This window comes from Rasamsonia byssochlamydoides, assembly GCF_041956645.1.
Source record: "Rasamsonia byssochlamydoides strain NRRL 3658 unplaced genomic scaffold VTN77scaffold_3, whole genome shotgun sequence".
Taxonomy (NCBI): Eukaryota; Fungi; Ascomycota; class Eurotiomycetes; order Eurotiales; family Trichocomaceae; genus Rasamsonia; species Rasamsonia byssochlamydoides.
In genome coordinates this window covers 513,318-524,079 of record NW_027192386.1, presented here as the reverse complement: position 1 = coordinate 524,079, position 10,762 = coordinate 513,318, and the positions used below count along the sequence as shown (strand labels likewise).

The 10,762-nt window shown below is 49.9% G+C and overlaps 5 protein-coding genes across 5 annotated transcripts; 1 reads left to right on the top strand and 4 right to left on the bottom strand.

Annotated features, from left to right (window-relative positions):
- Positions 1–850: 850 nt before the first annotated feature.
- VTN77DRAFT_4252 (uncharacterized protein) lies at positions 851–2,255 on the bottom strand (the record flags this gene model as incomplete). The annotated part of the gene is made up of 3 exons (XM_069420291.1): positions 851–1,306; positions 1,375–1,782; positions 2,175–2,255. The coding sequence occupies 3 exons, from the start codon at positions 2,253–2,255 to the stop codon at positions 851–853; spliced, it is 945 nt and encodes a 314-aa protein (XP_069281923.1).
- Positions 2,256–2,303: 48 nt separating this feature from the next.
- On the bottom strand, positions 2,304–3,139 carry VTN77DRAFT_4251 (uncharacterized protein; the record flags this gene model as incomplete). The annotated part of the gene is made up of 3 exons (XM_069420290.1): positions 2,304–2,460; positions 2,681–3,057; positions 3,119–3,139. 3 exons carry the CDS (start codon positions 3,137–3,139, stop codon positions 2,304–2,306), a joined length of 555 nt encoding a protein of 184 aa, XP_069281922.1.
- Positions 3,140–5,232: 2,093 nt separating this feature from the next.
- Positions 5,233–6,387, bottom strand: VTN77DRAFT_4250 (uncharacterized protein; the record flags this gene model as incomplete). Its single annotated transcript, XM_069420289.1, has 4 exons — positions 5,233–5,801; positions 5,860–5,937; positions 6,005–6,281; positions 6,343–6,387. The coding sequence occupies 4 exons, from the start codon at positions 6,385–6,387 to the stop codon at positions 5,233–5,235; spliced, it is 969 nt and encodes a 322-aa protein (XP_069281921.1).
- A 1,110-nt stretch (positions 6,388–7,497) lies between these two features.
- On the bottom strand, positions 7,498–8,478 carry VTN77DRAFT_4249 (60S ribosomal protein eL20; the record flags this gene model as incomplete). Its single annotated transcript, XM_069420287.1, has 4 exons — positions 7,498–7,656; positions 7,712–7,888; positions 7,969–8,153; positions 8,475–8,478. The coding sequence occupies 4 exons, from the start codon at positions 8,476–8,478 to the stop codon at positions 7,498–7,500; spliced, it is 525 nt and encodes a 174-aa protein (XP_069281920.1).
- Positions 8,479–8,908: 430 nt separating this feature from the next.
- Positions 8,909–10,558, top strand: VTN77DRAFT_4248 (uncharacterized protein; the record flags this gene model as incomplete). The annotated part of the gene is made up of 6 exons (XM_069420286.1): positions 8,909–9,483; positions 9,536–9,608; positions 9,663–9,815; positions 9,872–9,933; positions 9,982–10,402; positions 10,475–10,558. 6 exons carry the CDS (start codon positions 8,909–8,911, stop codon positions 10,556–10,558), a joined length of 1,368 nt encoding a protein of 455 aa, XP_069281919.1.
- Between the last annotated feature and the right edge of the window lie 204 nt (positions 10,559–10,762).

Genomic DNA, 10,762 nt, shown 5'->3' with positions numbered 1-10,762 from the left:
GGTCCGCATGCTGCTGATAAGATAAAGACTTCGAGAGTCAGCCACTAGGATCTCGTCCATCGATGCATGACGCAGAATGCATGCTAATCAATTTGCTAACTCTGTATAATTATAGATAGAGTCAATAGTAGCGTGTAACTCATCAGGAAAGAACAAATTAGAGATACAGGTGATTGACAAGGGTGAACCTTGAACAGAACTCTGTCATCACTTCGAATGGATCACGATCTGTTTGTTCTCCCACTAATCAGATAATTAATCGGATCCTACCACCGCGATCAGAACCAGGAGCTGGAGACGATCTCAGGTTGTCGCAACAGAGCAAACACAGCAACCAGGAGACACACGCCATCATGCCACTGTTCTTAGGGTGTAGTGTGAAATCATTCCAATGATTTAGAGCGACATCGCGACTCGTCTCGATTCTGTCCTACCGGTGTAGCTGTACAAATAACAACTTGAAAGAGATCTCGTGGATGAATAAGTCGTCCTGGCGTGTACAGTAAAGGATTCAACTGCGTCAAGCGCTTAGTTGACGCCGAGGTGGCATGGATCAGCCTAGCGGATTTCGTTTGCCCCGCCAAGTCGTGTGACCGTGGACGCGAACGAGCAACTATCAAAACGAAGAAAAGGTCAAGGCTCAAGATAAAGACATATCATTCCACAGTAACATACAGAACCCCAGAACATTCAGCAAAAACCGCAAAATCGCGTTGCCAGCCAAAGACGAGAAAAGACCCGATTCCCCCAACAACTCCTTGTCTCATCCAGCGCATCGCAGATCAGAAGATAGCAAGCAAAGAAAAAAAAATCATGTACAGAATATTCACAAGACCACATGGATACTTTTTTATTCCTCAGCTTCAACCTCACTCTTACGCTTCTTCTTCGATCGCTTGGAGTCAGCGGCGCCGCCAAGGGATTTACGCGCCGAACCGGGCTCGTCCTTCTTAGGAGCGCCAGCCTTCTGCTGCTGTTGCTGCTGTTGCTGTTGCTGCTTCTTCTTCTCAGGCGAACCCTTTTTGGCAGAGACAGGGGACGTGACATCCTTGTTGATTGACTTCGCATCGCCAGTTGCGCGACGACGCTTACCACTACGAGGAGGCGTAGGTTCCTTTTCTGGTTCAGGCGAGGACTCATCCTCCTCGTCAGACTCCTCACCCGAAGCATCAGCCTGGTCGACACTCTGTTGCAGCTGACTGGCAGCCTTGGCACTGTCATCGTCAGGAATAGGAAGGCCAGCCTTGTACGCTTTCATTTTCTCTTTGTAGACAGCCAGGTTGTCTGCATAAAGCTTCTTCCACACCTAGAAATGGTACAACAATCAGCGCCAGATGGCACGTTGTTTGGGAACGGCAAGACAGATGAACATACCTCCTTCTGCGACTCAGGCATTTCAGCCCAGCGCCTGGTGCCTTCATCAGCGACATCCTTGGGCTTGGCGTTAGGGCCAAGTTCCTGAGCGATCTGGGCACGGTTGTGCTGCATATAGAGAAAGTATGGGGTCAGGGCGCGTTTGGGCGCATTCGGATCGTGCGGCGCGCGCTTTCGCCTCTTCTTTTCGCCCACCTCGGACTTGGCTCCGGGGCTTCCATGGCGAGGGGCGCCGCCCAAGAGACCATTCTCGAGCAGGCTGGAGGTGATACCGCTCGTGATACCGCTCGAGAGGACCCCGGTGTCGAGCGTGTATGCGCCACGGTTCAAGACCGTGTTGGCATGGTTGATGTAGGCGCGCGACAAGTCGGAAACAGCAGATTGCAGTGTCGCGAGGCTGACGATGACCTGCGAGTATGTCAGTTGCTGCTGTTCTTGCGAATAAACCCCAGAAAGAGCGCGAATGCCGGCGCTGGCGGCATTGGCGGAATCGGCGGCGCGTCGAATCGACAAGACCAGTTCCTCGGCGGACTGGCTCACGCGTCGCGGAGACGCAGCGCGGCTCACGGACATGTTACGAGGGGGCAAGAGGTTGAGAATGTATCAAATGGGCAAAGGTAAGAATTCCAGAGGGAAAACATTAAGGAGACAGATGATAGGATCGAGTGTAGTGTACAAAGAAGGATGATGCCTGGAGGAAAGGGATGAGGGTGGGTTGCGCCAACGCTTTGTTTACTTAAGGGACGCGAAGTGGAAGGGCCGGGAGGAACACTAAGAAAAAAAAAGACCCAAGTACTTACAGCATCGCGTGTACGGGTGAAGTCGTCAATATTGACGGTGACAATGGCATCTTTGGCCTTGGAATCGTCCTTGCGTGACATCTTGAGAGTTGGCAGTGGGAAATATGCGCAAAAGAATGTGCAGCTGGATCACGAGGGTGGAATGAGGCGCGTAGTCTCGCTGCCGGTCGGGATGGAAGGCGCTGTGTAGCGAGCGAGGTTAGGGGGGTGGCAGAGGGCAGGGAGGAGCAAGAGGGGAAGGGAAGAAAGATTTTTTTTCGCGGCGGGTGGACGGGGGCGATGCCCACTAAATAGTTAAGCGACGGGGGCCAGAGTCCGCAGTGAGAGCTGGGGATTTTTAACTGACTGTACGCTTTTGGGGGAGGGGTTTTTGTGGCCGTCGCTGCTTTAATACTAGGTAGGGGCGCATGCCGCGGCTTCCGAGGATGCCCGCCTGGACGCCCCTGCTGCAGGGCGCTCTCGGGGCTGCCGTCTGCGAGGAAGAGCCGCTGTCCAGCGCCAGTCACCCTGTGCCTAGGCGGCTGCGGCTCCTCATTGGGCGGCCCTGGTGCACATGCTGCAGGCTTCCAGGAAGCTGCCTGTGCCACCCCGGAAGGCCCCCTGACACGCCGCCCAGCCCAAGCCTGTGAGCAGGCGGCTGCTGGCGAACAATAGCCTGGGTAAGCTGCCGCTGCCGGTAGTCCTTCACCCAAGCTCCCTTGTTGACCATGCCTAAGCTCTGTGGGCTCGGTGAGCAGACACCCCCGACGTTGGCGCTAAGTCCTGCCCAGAGTTCAAGCGCCTCTGTCACACTGAGACGCCCGAGTTGGTCACTTGAAAGTCGCAAGTTGCAACCCTTGGCCAGCTTAGCGGGTCCTAGTCCTACGGTGTACCCTCTCGTTAGCTAAGCCCACAATGAGCTTCAGCCTTCCACACTATTATTTCTGGTGTCCCGGCGCAGCTACCAGCTGCCAGCCTGCCAACATACTTGCCGCTCTCGCGGGACACCTTCGCCGTCCAGTACCCTTGCCCTCCCTCCACCTTTTGTTGATGTCGATTCCTCCGATCACCACCTACCTAAATCTGGGCCCCTCTAAACCATCTTACAGCATATATATATATATTTTCTTGCAATTGTTCCTTCAATGCGATCAGAAATAAAGTCATTCAAGCCTCGGATTTACGCGTACTAGTACCTAAATCTGGGCGAAACGAAAGCTGGATTTCTGGGGGAATCGAACGCGCTTCACTCACAACAGCGCCCTTCATAATCGCCCATTGCTAACACAGTAGTATTGACCCAAGCAAGCAAATATTTCAGAAACCCTACCTATGTAGACCCTGAAATCAGCAGTCAATAATAATAACCTTGTATTTTGGCAAATAATAGCGAGCACTTTGAGGATTCACGCATCGCGCAATTGAATTGTTTTGGTGGGCGAAGCACCGGTAGGCGCGTGCCCCTTCCCTGCCCCGCACCAGACAGAGTGCCCGTCCCTCACCCAGGTCCAATGCCGCAGCGGAACCAGCTTAAGCAGCTTTGATAATAACAATGATCGCTAAATAATAGTCTCCGTACTCTACCCTCCCGTACCCCCGAGGCGCCCACTGCGGTCAACGCTAATAATGACCGCAGTCGCACTTAGGTAGGTAGGCCCCGAACATGTTCCAACAAGCATCCAGTCCAGGTCTCTTCGAGGCGCTCCTCACTCCTCATTCTTCCAGCTTAGCGCCGCGTTGGAATAAAAAAAAAGAAAAGAAAGAAAAAGAAAAAGAAGAAAGAAAAAAGGAAAGGAAAGGAAAAAAAAGAAATCAAGGGAAAAAAAATATGGGATCATGACTTTACAGCCTCCTCTCCTCTTAGAAATTCTTAAATGTCGCTTCTTCCAGCAGGGCAGAGGGTCATTCATTCATTCATCTGAAAAGAAATGCGAATGCGCCAACTTTCTCCTGCTCTATGGTATTATTATTATTATTGCGATCGTGCTTCGTCTTCCCAATACTATCTTCTTTTTTTGCTGGACTAATAAACTGACATCATCCTGTTTGTTCACTTATTAGCTCTATATAATACAATATAATATAAAAAAAACTCTCGCGCTGAATAAGTGCTTAAAGCACGTTATTATTGTTTTATTGTTATGTGTGCACCAGGCTGGCTCTAGGCCGGTTTATAAAGTAGGGTACCTAGTGTAGGCACTCTACCGCTATTACTATACCCCGCAAAGATCTTCCCGCCCGCAAGTCCATTTAGTACTCCGTACAGTACCAAGGAATTATTAATGGCTCCATAGGTACCTGAGTACCTAAGTACCTAGGTAGTCACGGAGATTCCGTAGTAGGATAATAGGGCTTAGTTAGAGTATAGGTATAGTACCTCTTACTTGCCTAAATAGGTATGTACAGTACTTAAGTATCTCCAGCTTTGCGACCTCATCTCACCAGATCCGTGAGTGGAAAAGCACGGTGATATAATATATATCAAACAGATCCTTCAGTTCTACAGAGCATATAATATCCATGGGTATACATAAAATACATACCCTCCCGAAATTGGACGTGACGTCTTGGCCGCGAAGTTAATTTCTTGGTATATATACTACTAATATCAAATTTGATTCTTCTTGCTCTCTTTTTTTTTCTTTTCTTCCTTCGACTCAATCAGTTGCACTAACTGGCCATTGCTTACAATGGATAACTTTTGAGGCTGAGAGGATATATTTCCCTAATAATAGGTATGGAGAGAGAGAGAGAGAGACGGGTGGGTATCTGTTGAATCTACAGACAGGTGCTCAATTCAACTCACCTCACCTCACATCGTGACATCTGTACTGTGCGTACATCCATATAAGATATTATATGACTGTTAAGGAGTCAAGGACAGGGTATAGGGTCTTGTTTTCACTGTTCCCCATTTTTTTTTTGGTTGTTCTGTAGTTGTTGCTAGACTGCGACACGGAGGTACGGAGTACTAGTTCTAGAATCAAACTATCAAAGCTCTGAGTCTAAACCGCTATTCCTAGTGGAAACAAAGCCTTCTAGATCTCTAGTACCGCTGAAGATCTCCTGAGAAATTCATCTAAAACTTGTAGACCTGGTCCTTGCTGTAGCCCAGCTCCTTCAGAGCGCCGGTCAGCTCTCCCTGGTCCTTCGGGCTCACCTTGGGTCCGCTCAGGGCCTTGTACATTCCAGGAGGACCGCAGACGAAGATCTTAATGTTCTCTTCCTTGGGCTCCGGAAGCACCGTCTTCAGGAGCTCCTTGGTGATGTAGCCCTTTCCGCCGGTCCAATCCTTCGACGGCTTGTCCAGCAGGTAGAAAACCTTGAATCGCTGAGGGTAGGTGTTCTCCAGTTCGTCCAGTTCCTTCTTCAGAAGGATGTCGTCCTCAGTGACGTTACCAAAAACCAGAGTGACCTTGGTCTTGTCCTCCGGGTTCTTGAAAATCGCCCGGATGAGCTGGTACATAGGGGTGATACCAGTTCCACCGGCGAGACACGCAATGTGCTTGTGCTTGTTGGGCTCCCATTGGTACTTAGGGATCGGACCCTTGAAGTCGACCTGGTCACCCACCTTCAGGCTGTGAAGGTGCTCGGACATGGGGCCATCGTGATAGCGCTTGACGACGAGATCAAGGTACCCAGGTTGATCTGGAAACCGGTTAGAGCATGTACCAATAGCAAAGTCAAGAAAATTTGTTCGTCATACCTTCATCGCTGACAGGCGTGTATGGACGGATAATGGCCTTGTCTCCAGTTGGAGGCTTGTATTTCGTAAGGATAGCAGCTAACAGTCATCTCCAGTAAGCGCAACGCAGCTCGAAATGCTACCTTTCACACCGGACGACTCTTACAAGCAACCTGCACACCAGAGACGGCTTCCTTGTCCGGGAACTCAAAGCGCAATCGCTTCGTGTTGGGGCTAAGGTCCTCGGTTTCTCCCAGCCTCAGCTCAACCCATCCCTGGTCGCCGCCAACAAACACCTTCGGGCGCTCCTTGGGCTCTGAGGACGCGCTCTTCTGTTGCGTGTATCTGTACACGCCGACACCAATACCAATGGCACCGATTCCGAGGAGGATGGGCTTCAGGTTGTTGCTCTTGGGAGCCTCGGTGGAGTATTTGCGAAAGCTCTGCGCCGCGGCTTTTAGCTCCAGTCCGAACGAGATCGACATGGATATAGAGGCGTCTTACCTGTCTCGCAGGCTGCGAGAACCTGAGGGCCGATCGCGCTAACATCTTGAATGGATATTTGGAGCAATTGCAGATTGTCAATGGCTGTTGGTGGGCTGCAAGGACGAGCTGATAAATCTAGGGCTCGGAAGCCGGTTCAAGGTTGATGGTTCGGAGCTCGCGACTTCGGGCATTCCGAACGCGGGCCGATCCATGACGCAATAGCGTAGCTGACCCTGCACAACACAACTGATTGAAAGGCATTGAATTGGAGAAACCAACAATAAAGTATAATATAAGGGAGTAGGAACTGATGCCAGACGGCATTTTAAGGACAATTCGCTGGTGTTTATCTGCATGGTATTTGCATTGTCAACAACACATTATGTAAGCTGACCGTCCCAAGTGGATGGATTTAAAATGCTAAAAAAGAATGTTTTTGAAAAAACAAAGAACATAAATTATCAATGCTTCTCCTCTGATGCATTCTTTTGCCAGCCAGGGTCTCTGCTTCTTAAGCTGTTCCAGAGAAAATTGCTTAGTAAACAGTTTACCCATGGAAAGTGGTAAAACCTGAAGGCGACTACAATTCTGTGTATTTTCGTTTCCTCGCTGATATTATATCAACTGCCTGTAAATATAAGTTTATTTGCCATCAATCCTTGACATGAAACAGTGATAATGTCTCGATTGTTTCAATGTCTCCCCGAAGTCTCATTGAGAGGGGTTGTTGGCATCGTGCTGTGAGTTGAGACTCAGAGCTTTCCTCCAACTGAAGGTCGAGAGTCAGTCGAAGGAAGTTCCATTGTGAGTTGAAACAGGCATTTGTATCAACTTCTTTTCCAGCGGTCAGAGCAAGAATAGATATGAATTTTTCTCATTATTACGACAAAAGCTTGGGAAATTTTTTTTGTATCCGAATCTCGAGATTGAGCAAGGGTACGATCAGTACAAGCTCGAACCTCCGAGACAGGTAATGATGAAGAAAATAGAATTTTTGATATCATTTGTAGAGGGCACCAACAAGGACTAACGTGACATAGAGACCATCTTTCCCTACACTGAGGGTAGCCAATACATGCCCTCTTTTCCATGCTTTTGTCCCAGATGCATACTATGGCCATAAAACAGTCATTCATCCACAAACCTTCTCCCCCCATAAGAAACACATCACGCTTATGCGAAAGTGGATGGCCGCGAGTAAGCGAAGACCTTCTTGCCAGGCAGCTTGGCAGAGCGGTGAGGGAGAGGGAACTTGAGGTTCTTGGTAAGGAGCTGCTTGATGTAGGGGCGGCGGATGCTGTCCTTGTTGTCGATCTCAACAACACGCAGAATCTGAAAAGGGAATCAGTAAAGAATTGGCATTAGTTCGACTGGGTATGTTGCTTACGTGGATGGAGCCGAATCGGGCACGGTGACGAGCAGCCATGTCCTGGTACAGAGCCTCAACGGCGTCGGTTCGGGACAGCTCACGGAACTCCTTGTACATGTTGTGGGTGCCGGAGCGAGAGTCGTAACGAAGCCAGATGCCGAAGTTCTTGATCTTCAGGGGGCGCTTCTCGTGGATCTTCAAGGGACCGGAGCGTTAGTTTGACACTCAATTTCCATGCCCACATGCGAGCGTGAAGCATCTCGAAGGTCACATACCACGTTGATGCTGACGATCTCACCGTTGGCCTTCTTGACCTTCTTGAGCTTCGTCAGGAAGTACCAGAACCGCGACTTAGCCACAACAGCGTTGGGCGCGAAAATGCGCATGCGGTACAGCTTGGGCGTCGGGTTCGCCTCGGTGGGCAGATGGCGCCCGATGACCTGGTACTCGTTGAGACGCCCTGCAACAATTCCCGTCAGCTTCCATGCTTCTCATTCGCAGCGTGATTGTCATCGCATCAGCTCGATTCCTCCGTCCGCCAGACATAAGAATTTTCGTCGTGTGTCCAGTCGAACCCTGAAACCTTCACGAAGCCGGAACGTTGCCATCCTTCACATTCGCTCAAATCCTCGAATTTTGTGCCAGTATAAATACGGGTTCGCCGTGCCATTTTGTTTTCCAGTAGAGATCCGCTCTTCAATTTTTTTTGCTCGACGTTCGCGTGACGGTACAGGAATCGAGCCGCACGGACAACCAATAGCGCAAGAAATAGTGGACTTACCCATCTAGAAATAAAAGTTAGTAAACAATTCCACTGTCAGTACGGGTTTGAGCTCACTTACTTTTGTTGAGGTTGTGGTGAGTGAGTCTCGAGAGAGAGGTGTGCCGACGACTGACTGTTGCCCGAAATTGAGGATTTGTGAACTTCTTGTGCTAGGGCTGTGGCCCTCCGCTTAAGCGAAGTGGAGGCTTGACTGTGGACTAGCCTGTTTGGGGTCGGCAGCCAACATGGACCAATGAGGTGTCACCTGCACGGCCACCAGTCACGGGCCGTCGGCGTGTCGCGCCCTCATCAATTATCTATTCCCGTGATGCTTGGAGGCGATCGTGGTATACTATACATCTCCAAGGATGGCATGTTCATGAGTTCCATTTTCTGGTTATTCAGCGTTCCTAATTTATAGCTGCTTCCGGATCAATAGAAAAAATCCGGGTATGGCGTCTGTTTTCGTCGACTTTAAAGCGGCCCAAACCGCTGGTTCTGGCCCTCAGTTGGCCGCAACGATCACTCCAACTCCAACTCCAGAGGACCCAGATCGATTGCGTTCTTTCTTCAACTCAACTAATAGCGCAAAAGCTCCGACGGACATTCGTCATGCTCTTCTTCAAGATCGAACCACAGGCGTGAAATTACCCAAGCAAGAGGGAAATGCCTGGGTCAACATCTTCACTGCGTTCTGGACAGCTGCCGGAGAAATAGTCAAACTTGAGGACTCTCCATCAGAAGGTAGCTGGTCGAAAGTATTCGAGGCCTGGAAGGAAGTGGCCAATCAACTCATCAGGGGTTATTCCACGGGAAGCCTTCAGGCGTGGACCGTGCCATGCCTCTATGTCGTTGGTAAATATCTGCGAGCATTCGCCATTAAGGCAGACGCAGAAACATCTCAAGACCCGGCTGCATTTGGCAATGGATTGCAGGATGATGTTGTGGCGAACGTCGAGAAGAATGCGAATCTCGAAGAGGCTGCCAGGACTATCAACCGCATGTTTACCCTCTGTCTGAGTGACAGGTAAGTGCTTTGGGGATGTCGCTTGTGATGGTGGCTGATTCTCCGGACGCAGAGCTCCAATCGAAGAGTCACGGAAATGGGGGATTTACGGAACCACCAATCTCTTGTTCAAGACATATTTCAAGGCATGATTCTTCCGCCAACTTTGCTCGGTATGAAGGACTAACTTCATACCATAGCTAAACCAAGTCGGGCTATCAAAGAATGTCCTTCGCGCGCTGGATGCATCATCTGGGGATATTCCTGATCTTGACGCCTTCCCCAAGTCCCACATTGTTACGTTCAAGTACTATGTCGGAGTCATATGCTTCTTGGAAGAGAACTACGCGGAAGTACGTAAGAGGAAACGCTTTCCCTATTGATCAATGCTGACCCCAACTGTCTCTAGGCGGAGGAGCACTTGACTCAAGCATGGCAGATGTGTCATAAGGATGCTTACAAAAATAGAGAGTGAGTATTTCCAGTCACGTATGACTGCATCCTACTAACGTGGACAAGATTGATCCTCACCTACCTTGTGCCTTGCCATCTCGTCACCACGCATACGCTACCAAGCCGCGAACTTCTTGCGCCGTTCCCTCGCCTTGAGAGTCTCTTCCGTCCGCTTTGTCAATGCATTAAGCAGGGAAACCTTGTTGGGTTCGATGCAGCCATGTCGGCCGGAGCAGACGAGTTTGTTAAGAGGCGTATCTATCTGCCGCTTGAGAGAGGGCGTGATCTAGCTCTTCGCAACCTCTTCCGGAAAGTGTTCCTTGCTGGAGGATATGACGAACCCAAAGACGGCCAACCGCCCATTCGACGGACACGTGTCCCAGTCGTTGAATTCGCCGCAGCCTTACGGATTGGAACTAAAGCCGAGGAAAAGTCACGGGTTGACATGGACGAAGTTGAATGCCTCTTGGCTAGTCTGATCTACAAGGTGAGTTGCTGCCATCGTCTGAGATGCTTTGCATGGATAAGGACCTGAATGACTAATAAATCTACTCCATAGAACCTTATGAAAGGCTACATTTCTCGAGAACGAGCCACTGTTGTCCTCAGCAAGGCTGATGCTTTCCCGGGGACAGGCGTCTAGAGCTTTGAATTTCAATCAAGGCGACTCCTATGACTCTGATGGCATAGATGACTCTTCGTCTCGTGTCACCCTATCATATCCTTCTACTTTCTCAGTCACAGGACCTGTCCCGTCACGTGTTATGACTGCACGTGATCTGCGCAACTGAGTGGAAGCGCTGATATTACTGTTATTTGGACCTTTACAGCGTGAGCCTTCGCAGTA